This window comes from Chiloscyllium punctatum, chromosome 35, assembly GCF_047496795.1.
Source record: "Chiloscyllium punctatum isolate Juve2018m chromosome 35, sChiPun1.3, whole genome shotgun sequence".
Lineage (NCBI taxonomy): Eukaryota > Metazoa > Chordata > Chondrichthyes > Orectolobiformes > Hemiscylliidae > Chiloscyllium > Chiloscyllium punctatum.
Genome location: NC_092773.1, coordinates 7070537 through 7094732, shown reverse-complemented (window position 1 = coordinate 7094732; position 24196 = coordinate 7070537). Strand labels below are relative to the sequence as shown.

At 41.5% G+C, this 24196-nt stretch overlaps 1 protein-coding gene across 2 annotated transcripts in view; it reads right to left on the bottom strand.

The window, feature by feature from the left end:
* The window catches only part of LOC140459608 (GDNF family receptor alpha-2-like), a 312836-nt gene that overhangs the window by 244442 nt on the left and 44198 nt on the right, over positions 1-24196 (bottom strand). For both annotated transcript variants that reach the window (XM_072553890.1, XM_072553891.1), the window contains exon 3: positions 19959-20042. In XM_072553890.1, the coding sequence (XP_072409991.1) occupies positions 19959-20042 (84 nt within the window). The remainder of the gene's footprint in view (positions 1-19958; positions 20043-24196) is intronic.

Below are 24196 nucleotides of genomic sequence, written 5' to 3'. Positions count from 1 at the left end.
ATTAGCCTGAGGTTCTGGATTACTCACCCAGTGACATTGCTACATTACCAGTCTACTGATAATGTCGTGATGGAAAAAGCTCAATACTTTGAAATTTCTTCAGCTAATCCATTTTGAAACAAGCATTTTACTGAGTTGCTTCATATCATTTCCAACAAAATATTTCACTTTAAATGCTTAATCCCTTTTGTCAGCAAATATTTCCAATCAGTAAACAGTTGGAACCGTGTGCCATTGGATATCCCATTGTGAAAATGATCGAGAATTAATCATGCAACACAAATTCTATTATGGTTTTATATGATTAGGCAATCTGAAGTAGTAGCACACTTTTTTTAAAATCCCTGTTTTATTTTTGAATATCTGTTTCCAACCTTGTGAGCCACAAAGAGTGTTTGCATCTTTTACACTCAAACCTGACTTTTCACAACCCCAAAGGTCCACCACCTTCACCAAACACGTTCTTGGACCAGATTCAAATGTGTACTTTACCTCTTCAAAACAGAAGAATTATTCCTCCAAATTCACCATCAAACCATCCCCTCAACACCAAACCCCTTTTGCAACCTATGCAAACCTAGACAATCTAAGGTACCTCTACCCATTCCCCAAGACTTCTCATAATTGATCCTAACTTAGTGCTGTCTTCCACCATCCTTTTTCTCTTCACTTACCATGCCAGCTCCTTCAGTATCCACATGTCTGAACGGGAAAACATATCCTTTGTTGTAAATATCTCTGCTGTAGCTGACTGTCTTGAGAAAAGCATTCTGATTAATCAATATGTATTTTTACCTTGTTATCAGGTTGACGATCTCAACTCTTCTTGACACTTCCTAATAGGCCTTGGCAAGTTGGACATTCCCAAGAGGTTTATGTACCTTTTACACACAATCCTCACCACAGTTAACACTCCCAACAAGCTCATGAACCCGTCAAAGGATCATTTACCTATACTCGAAAGGATATCTGACACCCAATCCCCAAAGGACACCTGAACCTACTCCGAATATGCTAAAGTCATATCTACATAGGAACCTCAGTTCTCCAAAGAGATGCCATCACTATCCAAAAGAAATGCACTGCAAACAGACCTGCTGTTATCTGGTGTGATCTGTACACTCTGGAGTGCACATAACCAGGGACTACATTATCTGCTTTTAGTGGAGCAATTTGTCATTTGAATGCTAGAGGAAATGGAAAATGTTGAGTTCCAAAGGTGGTACTTGTGTTTTCAGGCCATTTCTGCCATATTTGATGTGTCCTCTGTCATGGCAGAAACTTTGACCTCGTTTTTAATTCCAGAATTATTAATTGAATTTACATTCTGTCGAATTTGAGCCCCAGACCATTAGACTTGACCTTGGATTGTGAGCAGCCACCATCTCTACTTAGCATTTGTGCACAAAGTCAGACAGCACGTTATTGAATCTCCTGCAATACCTCCCGTCAATTACCCACCACCACCAAACTCAGTCTCTCCCTCTAACTCTCTCTGTATCTCTCTTTCACACACACAGCTACACTTCAGTTAATTGCTTTGGGATTTTACTTAAACTACCAACTGAGGATTATGATAGAACTGCCAGTGGTAGCATGAAATCAAAATGACACAACACAAACTATTTAGCCCAGAATGTCTGTTCTGATTCCTCAAAAGAGTTATCCATTTCATTGTTGGGAATATATAATTCAATTTAAGGACTCCTTTTTTTAACTCTTTGGGCATTTTCTGAATTAAAGACATAGAAATATAGAAAATAGGAGCAAGAGAAGGCCATTTGGCCCTTTGATCCTACTGTGCCGTTCAATATGATTATGGCTGACCATCCAACTCACTTACCTGTTCCCGTTTTTCCTCAACATCCCTTGATTCCTCTGGACCCAAGTACTGTATCCAATGCATTCTTGAAATTATACAATGTTTTAGCTTCAACTGCTTTCAGTGGTAGAAAATTTCACAGGCTAACCATTCTCTGGGTAAAGAGATTTCTCTCCATCACAATCTTAAATGCTTTACCCAAGATGCTTACACTGTGACATCCCTGCCATCAGGAACATCCTTCCTGCATCAACCATGAAGTAATTTACTATGTGATGTTATTCCAAAAGAGGTTTGTTCTGTGATTTCTTGGAAATTAAGACATTAGTTTAATGTGTGTTGTGGGTTTCCTCCTTTTCACTGTAAATCAAGCAATTTACCAGAAACAGATAAACAAGGTTTTCAAGAAGCTAAGAGATGGTGTACATTGCCTTTATTAATGGAAACCAACCTGGCTTTGAGAGGACTAGGGGTCTAATAATAATGGCTGCTTAGCAACCCTTTCTGGACCTAGAGGTCTGTTCTGTGGGCCAGGAATCAAAGTGAGGAAGACATCCCTGAAGCTGCAAGACTCTGCCTTAATATCCTGTCCTTCGTAGAAGTCCTTGGGAATCTGATACATTTTCCAAATTGTGACATTTCTGTCTAACTGATAAAAACTGAAGAAGCAAACTCTGACCAATCTTCAATGACTAGAATCCAAGTTGATTGTAATTAGTGCTGTACATCTTCTATCAATCGAAAGCTGTCAGCAATCAAGCTTTGCCAATATGAAAAAGTTTACATGTCATCACATCTACTCTTTTGTTCCTGACCCTCAGTGCCCATGGGTTGTATTTTTCCCTTTTGTCTTTTTTTCTCTATAAACCATCATCTCTGCAGAACCATTTTTTTTGTTTGTTATGTGTGTCTGTGTGTCTGTTTGTTTGTAGGAAAAAAGCAAGATACTTCTGATTCTGCAACATAGCTGAAGTGTTAACCAGAGTACGCCTTTTGCTTTAAGAATATCCTTGGTTCACACTAAACTGTTTATTTTGAGTTCATTTTATATTCATAGAATTTCTTCTACTCTGGAATATCGTACAAAAGAGAAGCAGCTGGCTATTTAGGTAACTGGATAAACACATTTGTAGCAACGATGCGACTGTTCCAGTCATGGAGTTTCATTGTTGGTGCACTCCTTACATGGCAGTCATAACACCTGCTCTTTGCCGAAGGTCTGTAAGACATTCTCTTTTGAGAATTTGTCAATTCGAAGGTTTCAATATTTTTCTGAATTGTTCCCATAACTCCTTGGACTTATTCATGTACATTTGACTGGAATCAAGGATATCACAGCCCGGTTTTCCAGAATCTATTTGCAGGTTGTCAAACCCACAGAACAGACGATCATCTTTGTATTTTCATTTTGCATGGATTGGTGTCAATATGTGCACTCAGTCACCATTGATTCAGATTTGATAATAATTTAGATCCACATTCCATCTGAAGCTGAATGATCAAGTTGTGAAGGAAAGACAACAAGAAAATAAGATTTAGAATGACAGTATTTTGCCCATTTCACTTATCCAACAAAGCAAAGATGCATTCATATATGTGCTCATTACACATGGGGAGGTTGGTGAAATTCAACCAATTCAGACAAATGGCCATTAAATCAGACATTGGGTCAAAACAATTTACATCTTGAATAATTTAGTTGCAGTTACAAATTATACATTGATATAGATGTCAGAAGGAACTGAAGACAGATACTCACCAAGCAAATCCCAGGCCAGGCTGAGTTCAGTGGGAGTGCTTTATGTGTTTCACTGATGGTATTTTCAAACACAATTCTCAAACAAAGTGGGGGCAGAAATGGAAGATCTGGGGCTTGGGAATTAAACTTCAACAGATTTAGCAGATCGGAACGGCAGGCAGTGGTTCTTGTGGTGACTATGTGTATTCGTGTTGAGTGTGTGTGTGTGTCTGTAAGTGTGTGTGCGTGTGCGTGTGCGTGTAAGTGTGCGTGTAAGTGTGTGTGAGAGAGTGATTGGTCTCTCTGTGCAAAAATGAGGGATGAAAGAATCAGAAGGATGCCAACCTCCAATATGTGAACACAACTTCACTCAGTTTAAGTGAAGCTTGCAGACTATTATGAGGGACCAACTAATGGGCTTCTACTTCAAATTCTGCACCCTTACAGTCAGTTTACGTAGCAGTGGAACAGAATTGGTCGTGAGAGTTGCGTGGATTTGGCAATTTTCCCATTTGTAACAAGCTTGTGCAATAACGACAAATATTTGTCAGCTCTGCAGGCAGGCTGTGCTGTATTTTCTTGCCCTACTTAGAACTGGCTGATGCCAATCACAGAATATCAATTTACTTTGCAGGTGGCTTATAGATTTTCTGCAGGTCCTTGGTGTACTGTCAGTTGTTAACTAATGCTCAAGGCAATCAATGCATCAAATACATTTAAGAGCTGGATATGCTTAAAAGCTCAAATGACAATAATGTCAATGCAGCAGGCGTATTCTTCAGAGACCCAAATAAATAAGCATTGTGCACACATAGGCACCAGCCAAGTGAGCACTGTTTAAATATATCCACAAGCATACCTTCTGCATGCTGAGAAGAAGAGTTTGTCGTGCTTTACTCAAGTTGCCAATTCTTCAGTTAAAGATAATAGCTTGTGTATTGTACAAACTAATTGACACACAACCTTTTCTATTGGAAAATATACCTTATTCATAAAAAGTCTTTCTCAACATTCTCAGATACTAAGGTAGTTCAGTACAGTCTTTACGTATTAAAAGAAGCAAACATTGGAATTTGACATTCCCTGCAGTTGCAAAGCCAAAGGCATTTCTTACTCATGCAGGATAGTATTTGAGACATACACTGAAGAAACAAGAGAGTTTGAGAACTGAACAGACCTTCATTACACTTTGGGACAAAGACGTTAGACGGTGGTCATTTCCCACTCCACCTTGGTGGCAACTGCCCCCAGTGTTAGTGCATCCCTCAGCACAAAGTCCTAGACCTTGGAATGTCAAATCGGCAACAACCGATTGAGGTCAATTCTTTACACCAGAAGATCAACAGGTTTCAGGCAGACCAAGGAGAATCTTTCACTGAGTTGGTGGTCCTCTAGGCACAGTTGATGTTTATCTGTACAGCCGGGGGAACATTGCACAGAGCTCAGAGTCCTGCATCAAGGAGCTGCTGGGATGAACCTCAACAAAACCAACTGCATCTCTCTCTGCAGATCTTTTTTCCATTAAGAACAAGTGATACAGAAGTCAAACTACTTACAGCGTTCCAAGGCACCAAGGCCAGACTAGATGTCACAATAGGGCGAACAGCCAATGGGGAACTTCAAACCAGTGTCTACAGGAAAACAACACATACGGACCAAATACTGAACTACAGAAGCAATCATCTCAACACCTACAAACAAAGCTGCATTAGAACATTATTTCAGTGAGCCACAACACACTGCAGTACAGAGGAACTACGAAGAGCAAAGAAAAATCACCTAAACTGCATAGTCAAGAAAAAGGTACTTAATAAACACAGTCCACCGATTTCTCAGCAAAAACCCAAACAAGCAGACAAAACGCTTCTAGAAACCCTAGCTACTCTCCCCTACATCAAAGACATCTCGGAAATGACTGCCAGACTACTCAGACCCTTTGGCATTATGGTAACCCACAAACCCACCAACACACTAAAACAGCAGCTAATGAACTTGAAAGACCCAATGCAGACAACAAGCCAAACTACTGTCATTTACAAAATACCTTGCAAGAAATGTAACAAACACCACATTGGATGAACAGGCAGAAAATTAGCTACCAGGATACAGGAACATCAACTTCGTATCATGGATTTAGTAAAGGGAGGTCATGCCTGACAAACCTGTTGGAATTTTTTGAAGAGGTAACAAGTAGGTTAGACCAGGGAAACCCAGTGGATGTGGTCTATCTAGACTTTCAAAAGGCCTTTGATAAGGTGCCACACGGGAGGCTGCTGAGCAAGGTGAGGGCCCATGGTGTTCGAGGTGAGCTGCTGGGATGGATTGAGGATTGGCTGTCTAACAGAAGGCAGAGAGTTGGGATAAAAGGTTCTTTTTCAGAATGGCAGCCGGTGACGAGCGGTGTCCCGCAGGGTTCGGTGCTGGGGCCGCAGCTGTTCGCATTATATATTAATGATTTGGATGAGGGAACCGGGGGCGTTCTAGCGAAGTTTGCCGATGATACGAAGTTAGGTGGACAGGCAGGTAGTACTGAGGAAGTGGGGAGGCTACAGAAGGATCTAGACAGGTTGGGAGAGTGGTCCAGGAAATGGCTGATGGAATTTAACGTGAGCAAGTGCGAGGTCTTGCACTTTGGCAAAAAGAATAAAAGCATGGACTACTTACTAAATGGTGAGAAAATTAATAAAGCCAAAGCACAAAGGGATCTGGGAGTGCTAGTCGAGGATTCTCTAAAGGTAAACATGCAGGTTGAGTCCGTGATTAAGAAAGCGAATGCAATGTTGTCTCTTATCTCAAGAGGGTTGGAATATAAAAGCAGAGATGTACTACTAAGACTTTATAAAGCTCTGGTTAGGCCCCATTTGGAGTACTGTGTCCAGTTTTGGTCCCCACACCTCAGGAAGGACATACTGGCACTGGAACGTGTCCAGCGGAGATTCACACGGATGATCCCTGGAATGACAGGTCTAGCATATGAGGAACGGCTGAGGATACTGGGATTGTATTCGTTGGAGTTTAGAAGATTAAGGGGAGACTTAATAGAGACGTACAAAATAATACATGGCTTTGAAAAGGTGGATGCTAGGAAATTGTTTCCGTTAGACGAGGAGACTAGGACCCGTGGACACAGCCTTAGAATTAGAGGGGGTCATTTCAGAACAGAAATGCGGAGACATTTCTTCAGCCAGAGAGTGGTGGGCCTGTGGAATTCATTGCCACGGAGTGCAGTGGAAGCCGGGACGCTAAATGTCTTCAAGGCCGAGATTGATAGATTCTTGTTGTCTTGAGGAATTAAGGGCTACGGGGAGAACGCTGGTAAGTGGAGCTGAAATGCGCATCAACCATGATTGAATGGCGGAGTGGACTCGATGGGCCGAATGGCCTTACTTCCACTCCTATGTCTTATGGTCTTATCGTCTTATAGCCACAAAACTACATGACCCATTCTCACTAGTATCTTTACATACAGATATGGAAGGACACCACCTCGACTGGGACAGTACATCCATCCTAGGGCAAGCCAAACAGAGGCACGCATGAGAATTCCCATTCCAACTGGAACTCTATACTCTATAGACCCGATACAGACAACAAGCAAAATTAATGTCATTTACAAAATACTGTGCAAGGACTGTAACAAACACTACCTTGGACAAACAGGCAGAAAACTAGCCACCAGGATACATGAACATCACCTAGCCACAAAAAGACATGCCCCACTCTCACTAGTATCCTTACATACAGATGAGGAAGGATACCACTTCGATTGGGCCAATATATCCTTCCTCAGACAAGCCAAACAGAGGCACGCATGAGAATTCCAAGAAGCACACATTCCAACTGGAACTCTATCAACAAACACAATGACTTGGACTCTTTGAAAAAGAACAGGAAATGATATCACCATAGGAAATGACATCACCAGAGGAATTTATGTCACCAGCCCAAGGAAACCTAAACATGGAAATAGAAAGCAAGTCACTAACACCAGTGATTCACCAGAGGCTTACTGATGACGTTACCTAGTATGGTGATGAAATGTCTGAAAAACGAACCTTGCAGCTCACACAGCAAACCTACATCCACAGCCAGACCCATCTTTCACAAAACCGGGGACAGGTCGAACCTCAGTGACTCCTGTTTGTGTACCAAGGGTCTTCATGCAACTTGATGCAGGCACACACAAATGTGGGCATCAGGATGAGGGCAGCATTGGGCACATCATCATCCCCCATCCAGAGTTTAGTATATCGTGTCTGGACGGGCATATCCATCTTTGACATCGAGATGAAGTGGAAGATGATTCAGGTGACTGCAAAGGTACAGGTTTGGGTAATGGGCCAAACCTACACCACATGCAGCAACACCGAGAGTACCTCACACCTGATGACCAGGATTTTACCCTCAATGGAGAGGGATTGGTACTCCAGTTTCTGCCTCACCTTGGCAAGACATTCCTCCCAAATTTTTTGCACATATCCTAGCTCCTCCAAAGCATATTCCCAGCACTTTCAGGTTCTATGTCCTGACAGTGAAGGGGATAAAGGATTGGTTGGCCCTCTTATAGTCACAGTCATAGAGATGTACAGCACAGAAACAGACCCTTCGGTCCAACTTGTCAATGCCGACCAATAATCTCACCTAATCTACTCCCATTTGCCAGCGCTTGGCCCATATCCCTCTAAACCCTTACTATTCATTTACCAATCCAGATGCTTTTTAAGTGGTGTAATTGTACCAGCCTTCACCACTTCCTCTGGCAGCTCATTCCATACACGCACCATCCTCTGCATGAAAAAAGTTGCCCCTTAGGTCCTTTTTAAATTTTTCCCCTCTCACCTTAAACCAATGCTGTCTAGTTCAGGACTCCCCAACCCAGGGAAAAGACCTTGTCTATTTATCCTATCCATGCCCCTCATGATTTTATAAACCTCTATAAAGTCACCCCTTGGCCTCCAACGCTCCAGGGAAAACAACCCCAGCGTATTCAGCCTCTCCTCATAGCTCAAACCCTTCAATCTGGCAACATCCTTGTAAATCTTTTCTGAATGCTTTCATGTTTGCAACATCCTTCCTATTGCAGGAAGACCAGAATTGCATATCATATTCCAAAAATGACCTAACCAATGCCCTTTACAGCCACATATGACCTCACAACTCAAAAACTCAATGCTCTGACCAATAAAGAAAAGCATACTAAGCTCCTTCTTCACTATCCTATCTATGTTGACTCCACTTTCAAGGAACTGTGAACCTGCACTCCAAGGTCTCTTTGTTCCGCAGCACTCCCCAGGACCTTACCACGAAGTGTATAAGTCCAGCCCTGATTTACCTTTCCAAAATGCTGCACCTCACATTTATCTAAATTAAACTCCATCTGCCACTCCTCAGCCCATTGGCCCATCTGATCAAGATACTTTTGTACTCTGAAGTAACTTTCTTCGCTGTCCACTATACCACCAATTTTAATGTCATTTGCAAACTTATTAACTATACCTCCAATATTCACATTCAAATCATTTATATAAATCACGAAAAGCAGTGGACCCAGCACATTCCTTGTGGCACTCCACTGGTCTCAGACCTCAAGTATGAAAGGCAACCCTCCACCACCATGCTCTCTTCTACCTTCAAGCCATTTCTGTGTTCCATGAGATCTAACCTGGCTAACCAGTCAACCATAAGGAACCTTGTCGATTGCCTTATTAAAGTCCATATAGATCACGTCCACTGCTTAGCCTTCATCAATCCTGTTCATCACTTCTTCAAACAACTCAATCAATTGGGAAATCATGCCTCACTAGCTTGATTGAGTGTCAGGCTCACCAGTCTATCATTGTCTAACTTTTCCTTACCACCTTTCTTAAATAGTGGCACCATGTTAGCCAGCCTCCAGTCTTCCGGCACTTCATCTGTGACTACCAATGGAAGCATGTGGCCTGGCTCTTCCCTCAATTCACCTTGGCTCCCAAGGCCAGGTCAAATTGGTTTCAGATGCTCATGAGTCTGCACATTGACAGTGAATCCAAACAGAAAATGGCAACATCATACACATTCAGGGCAGCTTTGACCTGCAGGCCTCTGCAGCCTGGTTTAATCAGCCCTATCAGGCTCACATCCTTCCTCCTGGCCTCAGCAAAAGGTTCTATACAGCACACAAACCAAGTAGCAGAGAGTGGGCAGTCCTGCCTGACTCCAAATCTGATTTGTACGTTTTCTGATTCCCACCCATTGATTGAGACTGCACTAATAACGTTGGTGTCGATCAATGGATCTAATTTCAGATTCCCTCATCAAAACCAATTTTGGAGAGCACATCCTAAATATAGGTGTGTAATGTCCTGTTAGTGACCTTCTCCTGGCCCAAGCTGATGAGGCACGTGCCCACCCCCTGTCCTACATGCCAACGATCATATCCCTAAGAAGCACAAGGCTCTCAGAGATCTTCTTGCCCACTACAGCCTGGGTTTGAGCTGGGTGAATCAGCAATCCCAGAGCAGACCTGATCTGGTTGGTGATGACCTGAGGTAGGAGTTTGTAATCTGCACTCATCAGTAATATTGATTGCCAGTTTCTAATTTCCTCCTTTTCTCTTTCACCTTGTAGATAAGGGTGATGATAACTTCCCCCTTCATTGTACCTTCCAGAAGCATACTGTTGTACACCTCTAATTGGCCCTTGCCAATCAAGTCACATCGTTAGAGACAAAATAACTCGGAAGATGCTGGAATCCAAAGTAGACAAACAGGAGGCTGAAAGAACACAGCAAGCCAAGTAGCATCAGGAGGTGAAGAAGTCAATGTTTTGGGGATAACTGAAGAAGGGTTATACCCAAAGCAGTGACTTCTCCACCTCCTGGTGCTGTCTGACTTGCTGTATTCTTCCAGCCTCCTGTTTGTCTAATCAAGTCCCGTAGAGCTGAATACAACTTAGGTGGTTAGCCATCAATTGTGGGAGTTTTATTCTTTTTAAAGGACTCAAGGGCATTGGTTAACTCATCCCAAGATCATGGCTGGTCCAGCCTTCCCAGTGTGTTGTCATCTTAGACCTCCATGATAGAGGATAGGAACGCCTGGGAGGCTGCACTGTTTGTGGCTTTTATGTCATACAGTCTGGCATAAAAGAATTTGCTGATAATTAGGATATCAGGCTGAGATGCCAAAGAATGAGGGATGTGATCTTAAGAAAGAGTGAGGAAATAGCTTGGCTCATGGTTACAAGGTCACAACTGAAAGCTTGTGAAGTAAACCTAGCAAGGCCCTGGTGTAATTATCTCAACATATTAGGGAGTGGAAAGAATGTGGTCAAGGAACATTTGATGTAATAGTGGATTTGTGCAGGACCAAGATGGAAGACGGTTACTGAAGAAGTTTCAGTGTGACTAAGTAACCAGAACAAGATGACCACTGGAAAACCAAAGCTCCATTTCAAGGATGCTTGCAGGTGTGACATGTAAGTGCTAAACATTACTTATCAAACTAGCCAACAACAGAGTGAAAATGGCGACTTCCTCTGTGGGTCAGCGTATGCATCATGGTGGTCAGTGGTTACAACTACTTGACATCAGGCACTAATACTCCAAACAACAATCCACAACAACATCTGATATCCACTTCAGGTGTCGTCAAACCTGCCTGTCACATCTTCTGCCCTCAGCAACATACTCCCAGTTAATGAGGAGTCCTAGCACTGAGGTCTTCTCATTTCTTTCAAAGTTGGAATCCTACTGGCAATTTCTGTGCCTGACATTTATGGGCAAACTCAAAAAGTGCAAATGCCACGAAGGTGACGCTTGCCACAGTTTATCAGACACAATGTAATGTAATGACTAAAAAGCAATTATACTGCACAGAACATCATCATTGAAACCCAATTACACAATACATGTTACTCGGTCAATTGCCCTCAATTATCCAATTTGTGGGAGGCACAAACCAATTTAACACAAATAGATTTGAGTTTGAGTCAATACAGCTGGGAATGAGCATCTAAAGAGAAAAAGTTAAAGTCAAAAATTGAGTCTGGTGTTGGAAAGCAACGTTGGTCGTTTGTATTCTTGCATAATGCAGTTACTCACTTGGCTCCATTTCACTAGTCCAGTTGAGCAGCCTTTCAGCATCTTGGTTAACATCAGAAAGGAACTCTTATACCGTGACACATTGTCAGCAAGCCTCAGTTACAGAACGATTACATTATAGACTTATTTTCTCACGAGTAAAACACAGTTTCATCTTCTGTCATTTCTACCATATCATGCATGACCCTCAACCCAAGCAGAGCATATGCACCTCCCACTCAAGCTCTGAAGCTAGTTATTCTCAATGTATAGAACACCCACAGCTTTTCTGTTCAAAAAGTTTATTGATGTCTGGCAGTTCATTCCAATTTGTTGTTTTTATTCACTGTTGACATGGAAGACCCTTACATTAACTTACATTTTGAGATTATTCCACTGATCAAACACAAAGGTGATTTACTTAGGCAGCAGAACCAACGAACAAAGAAATTTCCATTTTTTTGGCTTCAAACAATATCCAATTATTTTACTTCCATCACAAACATATTTTAGAACTCTCTTCAGAAACAATACAGACCTGCTTTTGTATAATTGCTTGTTGCATCTTTCTGTAAACTCCCAACAATACTTCATGGACACATTTCAACAAAACAAGATCAGAAATTCTGTGTATTTTCAAAGTGCTGTTTATTGAGAGATAACTGTTGGCGAGGATGTTGGAGAAGATGGGATCACTTGTGTCCACCTTGTCGGCTAACTCGGACTCTGGGATTGACACCTCATCTGAATCATGCTACCTCCAGTAGTGAAGTGTTTCCTCAATATTACATGTATCTTGAAGTGTCAGTGCTGGATAATATGCTTAAGTCAATTTTGAATTCACCTGATTTAGAGTTAAGTGTTATTTGCCAAGCCCAGATTCAGCACCATTACCTCAAAACTGGTCAATGCATGTTAAAGAAAAGAAATTTAAAACTTTAAAACAAACTTACATTTATATGACAGCTTCCATGACCACAGGATGTTGAAAGTGTTTAACATCCAGTGAAGCAGTTTTGTAGTGTGGTCACCATTGCAATGTCAGAAGTATAGAAAGGTTGGCACATGACAAACCCCCACAGGCAGTACTGATCAAATTATTTTTGTGTGTGAGTGTGCCCTTTTCTTTTTCAATGTGCTTTGCCATTGGATAAGAGCATGGATTATCAGATTGTATGCTCAAGCCAATATTTCTATTACCCCTTATTATCCCTTACTCAGCCTCTCACTGAAAAATCATCAACGACACGGTTTACACTGCCTTTTGAGGAAGAGAGTTCCAAAAACTCAACACTCTCTGAGTGAAAAAAACTCCTCATCTCTATACTACATGGACAACCTCTTATTTTCATATGATCCTAAGTTCTGGATTCTCTGACAAGAGAAAATGTCCTTTCCGCACTCATCTTGTCAAGACCCCTCACGATCTTCCATGTTTCAGTCAAGTCACCCCATACCCTTCTCAGCTGAGCCAAGCTTGTCCAACTTTTCCTCACAAAAAAAAACACTAATTCCAGATATTCATCTCTTTAACCTTCTCTGAATTGCTTCCCATGCATTTACACCTTTCCTTAAATTAGGAAACCTATTTTGTTTGTAATATTCCTAATGCAGTCTAACCACTGCTTTGTACTACTGAAGCATAACCTCCCTTCTTTGAAATTAACACAGATAATGTTAGAGAAACTGAGCAGGTCTAGTTGCATCTGTGAAGACAGAAACAGAGTTAATGTTTCAAATCTGGTATAACTCTTGCTCAGAACATGCAGGGTTTCTCCAGCATTGTCTGTGTTTGTTTCATATTTCAGGCATCTGCAGTATTTTGCTTTTATTCAACTTCCTACTTTTGTATTTGAATCCCCTCACAATAAGCAATAACATTCTGTTAGCTTTCCTCATTATCTGCTTTACTTGCATACTTGCCTTTTCTGATTCATACACTAGGCCACCCTCTACAACTTAATTATCTATGATCTCTCACTATTTCTCTGTGACTCTATTTGGATAAAATGTTTTTTTAATTCTACCTGACAGAGTAGACCATTTTTCCACATTATAATCCATTTGCCAGATCTTTGCCCCTCAATTAACCTATCTACATCTCTTTGCAGCTTTCTTCGGCTTCACAACTTAGTTTCCCACCTATCTTTATGTCATGAGCTAGTTTACTCACCAAATCTTCTGTCCTTTCATTGAAGTAATTTCTCAAAGCATGGCACTCATCCATGGACTCTATCAACAACCACATTGATCTGGACCCATTCTCTGGGCCATTACAATGAACAATTGAAACTGGCAATGAGAAGCAGCAGAAATGGAACCAAATAAATTCCAGAAGACACAGTACAGCAGTGTTTCACAGGAGACTTCAAAGCACTGAAGATGTCACCTAGACACGGGACGAAATGTCTGCAAATCAATTTCCCAGCTGGGCGAACATATTCACAACCAAAACATTGAAATAATTTGTATAAATTCATAAAGAATCTTGAGCCAGCACTGATCCCTGCTCCCATTTTTCTTTATATCCATTGACACTTACTCTTTGTTACCTGCAGCTGGCCAATCTTCTACTCTTGTACCATGGGCCTTTACTTTTCACAATAACCTTTGCTGAGACAGTTTATGAAATACTTCTGGAAATCTAAATATAATACATCTGCCAATTTCCTTTTGTGCACAGTACATGTCACTGCCTCAAAGAACTCCAATATTTTGGTCAAACATCATTTTCCTTTCACAAAACTACATTGACACTACCTTTACCTTGCCTGGTGGCCTATTATAATATCTTTGGTAGCACCTCCAACAAAACTGGCCTGTTTTCTTTTTCACTTTCCGAGTAAAGACATTATATTCACTATCTTCCAATCTAACAGAAGCTTCCCCAAATCTACATTTTGGAACATTAAAGCCAATGCACCAACAATCACACTGGTCACTTCTTTTAAGATCCAAGGATGAAGGCCATCAAAACCCAAGGTCATGTGAGCCTTCAACTCCAGTAATTTGCTCATTACCAATTCTTTGGTGTTTGTAATTTTCTTCAGTCCCTCCCTCCCTTTCATTCCTTGTTTTCCAGTTATTTCTGGGGAATTCCTTATAATTTCTACAGTAAAGTCCAATGCAAAATACCTATTCAATTCATTGTTGATAGAGTCCATCTTCTTATCCTCCATGCTTAATTCCTCAGACTCATTGTTAATCAGATCAATGTTCATTTTATTAATGCATTTCCATCTTTACATCCATTGAAATTCTTAAAGCTTTTTCAACATTTCTACGTTAGCTTTCTCTTGTATTCAAATTTTTCCTTCCTCATTTATCTCTCAGTCATTCTCACCTGATTTTTCTATTCTGCTACCCATCCTGACACAATAATATACTTCCTCTTTCACTTTGCTGGTTTTGTTAACTATCGATCATGGTTCTTCCTGTTTGAATTTTTCTTTCTTCTTGGACTGCAACTGTTCTGTGTATTCTGAAAAATAATTTTAAATATCTGCCATTCCATCTCTGTTGACCTATTCCGTAACCTAATTTGCCAGTTCACTTTGGTTAGTTCAGGTTTTTTGTCCTCTAACAATGCAATACTCCCTCAGCACTGACATAACAACTGCACCCTCTTCGTCTTGGTTCTCCGATGGCAAAGCTTTCTCAGCACTGATCTTTCAACAATGCAGCACCCCCTGAGTACTGACTTCCTGACTTCAGCACTCTCTTTGCTCTGTACCAAAGTATCAGACTCGATTTTAAAGTTTCATTCTTTAAGTGTACCACACTGAATTGAAGCTGTGCATCAGGCACTACACATAGATATCACCCAGCACAAATTTATACCCTGGAATGTTAAAAGTACTTATATTACTTCAGTAATTGGTAGCACCTTTCTGTACAGCATAGTTCAGCATCGCAGGCTGAGGGGTGACCTTATGATGTTTATAAAATCACGAGGGCAAGCGAAGGTTAAATGGACAAGGTTTTTTCCCTGAGGTGCGGGAGTCCAGAACTAGAGGGCAGAGGTTTAGTGTGAGAGGGGAAAAGGGACTTAAGGGGCAATGCAGAAGGTGGTGCATGTATGGAATCAGCTGCCAGAGGAAAAGGTAAAACTGAGGACTGCAGAGACTGGTATAATTATTACATTTAGAAGGAATCTCGATGAGTACATGAATAAGAAGGGTTTAGAGGAATATGGGCCAAGTGCTGGCAAATGGGATGAGATTAGGTTCGGATATTTTGTTGGACCAAAGGGTCTGTTTCTGTGCTATACATCTCTTTGACTCGAGAAAGAGGCTGATGCCTAAATTAACAAGATGTCATTTTTTGGTACAGTAATAAAAGGAATCTCACCCATTACATTTTTTTTTCAGATAGGTGAGTGAATCAGTAATTGAGTTTTTTGCGACTTTGTGGGTTAATTTACTTTTGTCTGTCATGAAGTGTTCCTTTCATGTAGATTTCCAATAAATGTAGCAGTTCTTTGATTAAAATCTATCATGTATCTAGGGACTAGGAAAATCATAAAAAAGATAGAATTATCTGGAATAATTTCTTTGTTTAATTGCCAGTGTCATAATTGGCCCTTTCATAATTTCAGTTCACCTTCATTTAGCTTTCCATGTAGTTTTTATTGGTTTAAATGAAACCATTATAATTTCTCAACTGTTTTTATCCAGTTAAAGTTGACTGGGCAGAAAAGTGGCTAGTGAAAGGGAAGATGTGAATATGAATATCAGTGACAAACGATCCAACTACACAACTCAGTGTTGGCAGAATGGAAAACTCACACAGCTTTACTTTTAACACTGGACTGGAAAGCCTGACTCACTGATGAAAATTCAGTAGCCTTTCAAAGACTTGACACCAAGGTCTCTCTTTCTGTCCCACTCTGCACAATTTCCATCACCCCACAAATGGCAGTCACACCTTCAGCAACCCAGTTTCTAAAATCTGGAATTCCTGAAGGAGAAACTTGAAACTTTAAGATTTTCTCTCAACACAGATGCTTTCAGACCTGTTTATTTTTTTTCCCCACCCCACCTTTTCCTCCACTACATCGATGACTGTATTGGCGCTGCCTCATGCTCCCACCCTGCCCCCTGTAAAATCACCATCCAATATTCCCAATTCCTTCGTCTCTGCCGCATCTACTCCCAGGAGGACTAGTTTCAATACCGAACAACCCAGATGGCCTCTTTCTTCAAAGACTGAAATTTCCCCCCACATGTGGTCGACGATGCTCTCCACCGCATCTCCTCCACTTCCAGCTCCTCTACCCTTGAACCCCGCCCCTCCAATCGCCACCAAGACAGAACCCCACTGGTCCTCACCTACCACCCCACCAACCTCCATATACATCGTATCATCCGTCGTCATTTCCACCACCTCCAAACGGACCACACCACCAGGGATATATTTCCCTCCCCTCCCCATCAGCGTTCCGAAAAGACCACTCCCTCCATGACTCCCTCGTCAGGTCCACACCTCCCACCAACCCAACTTCCACTCCCGGCACTTTCCCCTGCAACTGCAAGAAATGCAAAACTTGCGCCCACACCTCCCCCCTGACTTCCCTCCAAGGCCCCAAGGGATCCTTCCATATCTGCCACAAATTCACCTGCACCTCCACACACATCATTTACTGCATCCGCTGCACCCGATGTGGTCTCCTCTACATTGGGGAGACAGGCCGCCTACTTGCGGAACGTTTCAGAGAACACCTCTGGGACACCCAGACCAACCAACCCAACCACCCCGTGGCTTAACACTTCAACCCCCCCTCCCACTCCACCAAGGACATGCAGGTCCTTGGACTCGTCCATCGCCATACCATAGCAACACGACAGCTGGAGGAAAAGTGCCTTATCTTCCGCCTAGGAACCCTCCAACCACAAGGGATGAACTCAGATTTCTCCAGTTTCCTCATTTCCCCTCCCCCCCACCTTGTCTCAGTCCCAACCCTCGAACTCAGCACCACTTTCCTAACCTGCAATCTTCTTCCTGACCTCTCCGCCCCCACCCCCACTCCGGCCTATAACCCTCACCTTAACCTCCTTCCATCTATCACATTTCCAACGCCCCTCCCCCAAGTCCCTCCTTCCTACCTTTTATCTTAGCCTGCTGGACACACTTTCCTCATTCCTGAAGAAGGGCTCATGCCCAAAACATCGATTCTCCTGTTCCTTGGATGCTGTCTGACTTGCTGCGCTTTTCCAGCAACACATTTTCAGCTCTGATCTCCAGCATCTGCAGTCCTCACTTTCTCCTGGAAGATTTTTTTTCCAGGACTACACTTCAAGTTGAGGTGTTGAAGTGTTGAAGTGTTAATCTCTGAAAGTTGCCACCCAGGTAAATAGTGCAGTGAAGAAGGCATATGGCGTACTGGCTTTTATTGGTAGAGGAATTGAGTTCTGGAGTCCTGAGGTCATGTTGCAGTTGTATAAGACTCTGGTGCGGCCGCATCTGGAGTATTGTGTGCAGTTTTGGTTGCTATACTATAGGAAGGATGTGGAGGCACTGGAACAGGTGCAGAGGAGGTTTACCAGGATGTTGCCTGGTATGGTAGGAAGATCGTATGAGGAAAGGCTGAGGCACTTGGGGCTGTTTTCATTGGAGAAAAGAAGGTTTAGGGGTGATTTGATAGAGGTGTACAAGATGATTAGGGGTTTAGATAGGGTTGACCATGAGAACCTTTTTCCACGTATGGAGTCAGCTAATACGAGGGGGCATAGCTTTAAATTAAGGGATGGTAGGTATAGGACAGATGTTAGGGGTAGATTCTTTAGTCAGCAAGTCGTGAGTTCATGGAATGCCCTGCCAGTAGCAGTGGTGGACTCTCCCTCTTTATGGGCATTTAAACAGGCATTGGATAGACATATGGAGGATAGTGGGCTAGTGTAGGTTCGGTGGGCTTGGATCGGCGCAACATCGAGGGCCAAAGGGCCTGTACTGCGCTGTATTTTTCTATGTTCTATGTTCTACTACCTGTTTCCATTTCAGATCTACAACATCTGCAATAGCTTGCTTTTATTATCACTAAAATACTGCCAAAAAAATGACCTATTTGCCTAACTTCATTTGGTGACCTGTCCTAACTTTGCTTTAAATGGTGGACTGTCTCATTTGTCTGACAACTTTCCTGGAAATTGTCTTGGGATGATTTACTCTGTTAAAGTCGCTAGAAAGGGCATGCTGTTGAGAGACAGCCAAATGGGTCTTTCACATGTTCCAATAACTTTCAGATTAGGGCAAAATCTTGGTTTTGAGGATGAGGAAATATCCTTTCCCAAAAGCAAAGCTTGATTTGCCAAAAGAACGATTTGGAATTAATTCTGGCTATGATCTGTACTGCGCTCCAGGCCGAATGTACCCAGCTTGCTTCTATTCCAACTTAGAAATAAAAGTCACGAACATGTTCACTTAACTTTGACAAATTAGTCATTGTGTGTCTTAAATATAAAATCTGACATGATTTGAATCTTGAGGTTCCCAACATTGATGAAGAGAAAAGTGAGGTAAGAATCGAGGAATGATCCATATGCCACACTTTCAAAGAGCTATTCAATTAACCTCACCCTCCATACTTTATCCCCATTGCCTTGAAAATATTTTCCTTCCAAATTATTTATCCAGTGTCTTTCAGAACACCACTGCTTAATTTGCTTTTAACCATCCTATATTGACAATAAGCATGATGCAATTGCTCAGAATCCTCAGAATAACGAGGAAATGGTAGTCCTTCATCGTATTTCTAAGATTGGCAAAGTCTTGGAAGAAGCAGTCAGGAACCCGAGCTGGGCAGAGACAGATAATTGACTATGCTAACTTGAACAAGTTATGTTCAATGAACCACTCCACATGGGAAAATTTGAGGGAAGTTTGGAGAGCAATTTGAGGAGAATTTTCATTGAGATCAGATATGGTGTGGGCCTTGTCTTCACTAGGTTTGGAGTGTACGATATGTCCTCTTGTTAGAATCATTTAGACTTCTGCTGAAATGTGGTATTCAATCGAGGAAGGGATTGCTGATGAATTGTACTCAAGGTTGTCGAGTAAATTCAAATATTGCTCTCCCATGTATTTTCCACTGCAGCAACTGGAAGCATGACTACTGTTTTATAGCATTCAAGATAATCAAGTTCGATTTCGATTCCATGGGATTACAAGATTTGCAGCAGTAACCTGGGGATTTCACAGTGGAATTTGGTTCATTTGAATTGAAAATCTTGTGGCTTTCAGTCTACCACTGGGAAGTTTATCCTCAGATAAATCCCACACTCACGCCCCTCTCTCAGAAGAGGAAATATTTTCAGAGGAGATAAGAGAAATATCATTTTCTTTACCTGAACTGATTGCAGCAAGTCGGAATATGTCGGACAGACGTGAGCTAACCGGCTCATAGGGAGAGTTTTCATATAGGTCATTACCTGCAAAAAATGAGGGTTGACACAGTGGTTAGAACAGTCAGCAAACAGAGGGCAGTCAGTTCTGTTCCATTGCTGCATTTCAAATCTTGGAGGAGAAAGTAAATTGACTGTGCAAAGCTCTATAAGGCTTTTTACTGTTGGAGGTCTAGCCCAGAATACACAAGCTATTTCATGAATCACATTGGGAGATGTTTTATTTTCTCATGCACTTCACCATAACTACATCATGTCTTGATCTCCTGCTTTGAAATCATATGCATTTGGACTTGACTCCACAGAGCTATGCTAAAGCAATGTCAGTACATGCCCCTTAAATCCAGACATCGCTGGTTTAACCGACTTCCAAATTAATGGTTGGTATGTTTAGAAAGGGATAAGCTTTTGAGCTGTGTCCTTGTTGGTGAGTGCATCCTGAACCAGAACACCATCACAACTTGAGCAATCATAGATATAACAGGTATGGATTGAAGCTTTACCAAGGGATAAGAGCAGAACATTTAGCCCTTGGAATCCATTCCACTGTTCAGTGAGATTATGGCTCGGTACTTTTTGTATTCATTCTTAAGATTTGAGCAACACTAGCCATTGTTGCATTTATCAATCATGTTTAATTGCCTTTGAGAATTTGATGTGCTTCTGCAGCCCATGTGGTCAACAGTAAAGAACAACAACATAGTTCAAGTCAGGGTAGTGTTTGGCTTGGAGAGGAACTTGCAGTTAGTGGAGTTTCCATATATCTGCTCCCCTTGTCCTTCAAGATGATAGAGGGCAAGGATTTGAAAGATGGGTTAAAGATACCCTTGTGAATCATGGCATTACATTTCGTGTAAGTAAGATGCTCCTGTCACTATGCGTCATTGGTGGGGGGTGGATGGTGTGGAAGGTAATAATTGGGATACAAGTTCATGCTTATCTTATGTTTTCTCCCATAAATGTGCATTGACATAAAGTTGTATGAGATGATTTTCCAAACCAAATCTATCAGTTAAGAATTGGCTGTGATATTTCACTATTTGAACTTAATGAAATTTCTTGGAGCCATTTGGAACTCTATTTCTTCCCATGCCCTCAAAGGTTCATGCTTAACAAGTTACTGATTTGAGAAGTGAAATGGCTGTTGGATCACATGGAAATCTTGCTGAATGCACACATGGCCGTGACTGCAACACATGAATGTCTGAAGGTATTGTGCATTGTCCCAACATCTTTATATTTCTCTTAATTGTCTTTGAGGACCAATGTGCCAAAGTGAAACTGAGTTTCCTGCTCAATGACTTCCATGATTACAATGAGTAACTTTTTCCTAATGATGACAATGATCCAGTATGTGTAAATCAACAGTTAATATTGTTCTGGCTCATAGTTTTTAAGGAGTAGAGGTCAGGGATTAGGAGTAGAGGAGTAAACTGTGAGGGCAGGTGATAATCTGTATGAAATTGTGAGTAGGGAGTTAAAATTTGTGGCATGATGTTTTCCAACACACTATCTGTTCCTATAAGCTGACAAATATTTTAATTATCTCTGTAAAGACCAATAATGTTTTTTATTTTTATTTCAAATCCAAAACCTGAGATATGTATGAAAGGCCTCAAGCCACAAGATTCATAGTTTGGTTCAGATGGACTTTACTGAGCAAAAATTTAGCTTTTATTAATAGAGGGATCAAGTTCCGGAACCATGAGATTATGCTACAGCTGTACAAAACTCTGGTGCAGCCGCACTTGAAGTATTGTATATAGTTCTGGTCACCGCATTATAAGAAAGATGTGGAAGCTTTGGAAAGGGTGCAGAGGAGATTTACTAGGATGTTGCCTGGTATGGAGGGAAGGTCTTACGAGGAAAGGCTGAGGGACTTGAGGCTGTTTTCGTTGGAGAGAAGAAGGTTGAGATGTGACTTAATAGAGACATATAAAATAATCAGAGGGTTAGGTAGGGTGGACAGGGAGAGCCTTTTTCCAAGTATGGTGATGGCAAGCAAGAGGGGGCATAGCTTTGAATTGAGGGGTGATAGATATAGGACAGATATCAGAGGTAGGTTCTTTACTCAGAGAGTAGTCGGGGTGTGGAATGCTTTGCCTGCAATGGTAGTAGATTCGCCAACTTTAAGTACATTTAAGTCGTCATTGGACAAGCATATGGACGTACATGGAATAGTGTAGGTTAGATGGGCTTCAGATTAGTATGACAGGTCGGCACAACATCGAGGGCTGAAGGGCCTGTACTGTGCTGTAATGTTCTATGTTCTATAAAATCAAAGAAGTTAAATATGAATAACTGCACTCTATCCTAAATAGTCAGATAAATAGAACATAAAACATTACAGCGCAGTACAGACCCTTTGGCCCTCGATGTTGTGCTGACCTGTGGAACCAATCTGAAACCCATCTAACGTACACTATTTCATTCTCATCCATATGCCTATCCAATGACCATTTAAATGCCCTTAAAGTCGGTGAGTCTACTACTGTTGCAGGCAGTTCATTCTGAGTAAAGAAACTACCTCTGACGTCTGTCCTATATCTATCACCCCTCAATCCCTATCCTTTGCTCATGTTACTTGCTAATGACCAACTTCCATCATTCCTGCACTGTGTCCTACACCTGTTACTTGCATTGCCGATTGATGTCTGAAAATCATCTCTCCTGCTAATATTACCAACCAACTATGTTAAGCACCTCAATGCAAAATTGATGACATCGGCTCAATTCTACTCCCTATATATTTCACCTCAAACCATATGTACTGACTTGGCCCCAGTTTCCAGTGTGAGGTCCCCATGCAAAACCCCTTGCTTATGCATCTCAACCATAACCCATATATCTGAACTCTTGCCCCCAATCCCTTACCTCAACTCTCATCCCATTCTCCCTATTTCTCTCTTCTCTGTCACATATTTCCATCTCTTTTCCATCCCATGGCTGTCTGAAATCACAGAACATAATTTCAGGCACCTGGCCCCAACTTGCCTTTCTGGATCTTTGAAATGTTATTAAATTCATCCTGTTCTGTGTCATCCTCCATCTAAGACTATCAGTTCCTCCATTCCCTACCCAATATCCACTTGCCAATCTCACTGCCATGGTATACCCTGAATCGATGCCCCTTGCTTTTATCTTCGAGCAGCTCCTAAGCAGGGACCTTTTGAAGTGATAAATAGCTCCATTTATGAAGTGGCTTCTGACACGCGATTCAAGCTTCTCATTTGTATAACTACCTTCTTGGGGTCCGTCACAATGAACAGTAAATGCTCACCTTGCCAAATGACTCTTAAAAATGAATTAAATACGAAGGGCTCTGACGCACATCAATAATATCAATTAGCAACGATACCAACTATATTTTGTAAAACATGATCAAACAACTTAAAAAAGCAACATGGGCACCTGAAAACATTCTGAGGGCATACAAAGCCCATTACCAAAGTGCATTATTAAATCCATGGGTGAAACATTACTTTTTGATTAATGATATCACTGGAATTAAATGAATTAATAATACATGATTGAATTAGCACATCCCTGATGGTGTCACACATTTTAAATGTAAATATCTTCCACATATAAAGTTCGAGCTTTCACATTTAAAAGGAGATGTTGTAAAAATTGGAGCAAAAATCTCCAGATTTGCAATAATCCTCTGATGTCATTAGTGAAAGCATGTTCGTCCAATTTAAATCTGTGAAAGGTAACGAGTGCAGTATCAATCTGATTTCATATCTTCAGGCAAAATTAAATCATCCACATTGCACCAAATTTTCAGGTAATTCGGACCATGCTGCTGATGTCTCCAATATCTTCTCCAACACTCCAAGTTAGTTGCCCAACTTTGCAAACAGATCTGTTAGATCCTTGTCCAACTGATTTTGACTCTTATTCATTTCCAGGAATTCAGTTTGTGAGCAATAGACCTGGAGAAACCTTTATACACATCTACATTTATTTAGTCAGTTACTCATTTCAAATCAACACCTCTTAGCTCCAACAATCATACTTGAGGACTGTGTCTGCATACAGTGTTCTTTTTGCATCAACCTATTCAGGGATATTATGGCACACTTCTGGATTAGTTGGGATTTGAACCGAGGCCTCCTGGTTTAGGGGCAGGGACATTGCAACTATACCACAAGAGACCCATGTTTGTGTACATGGAACTC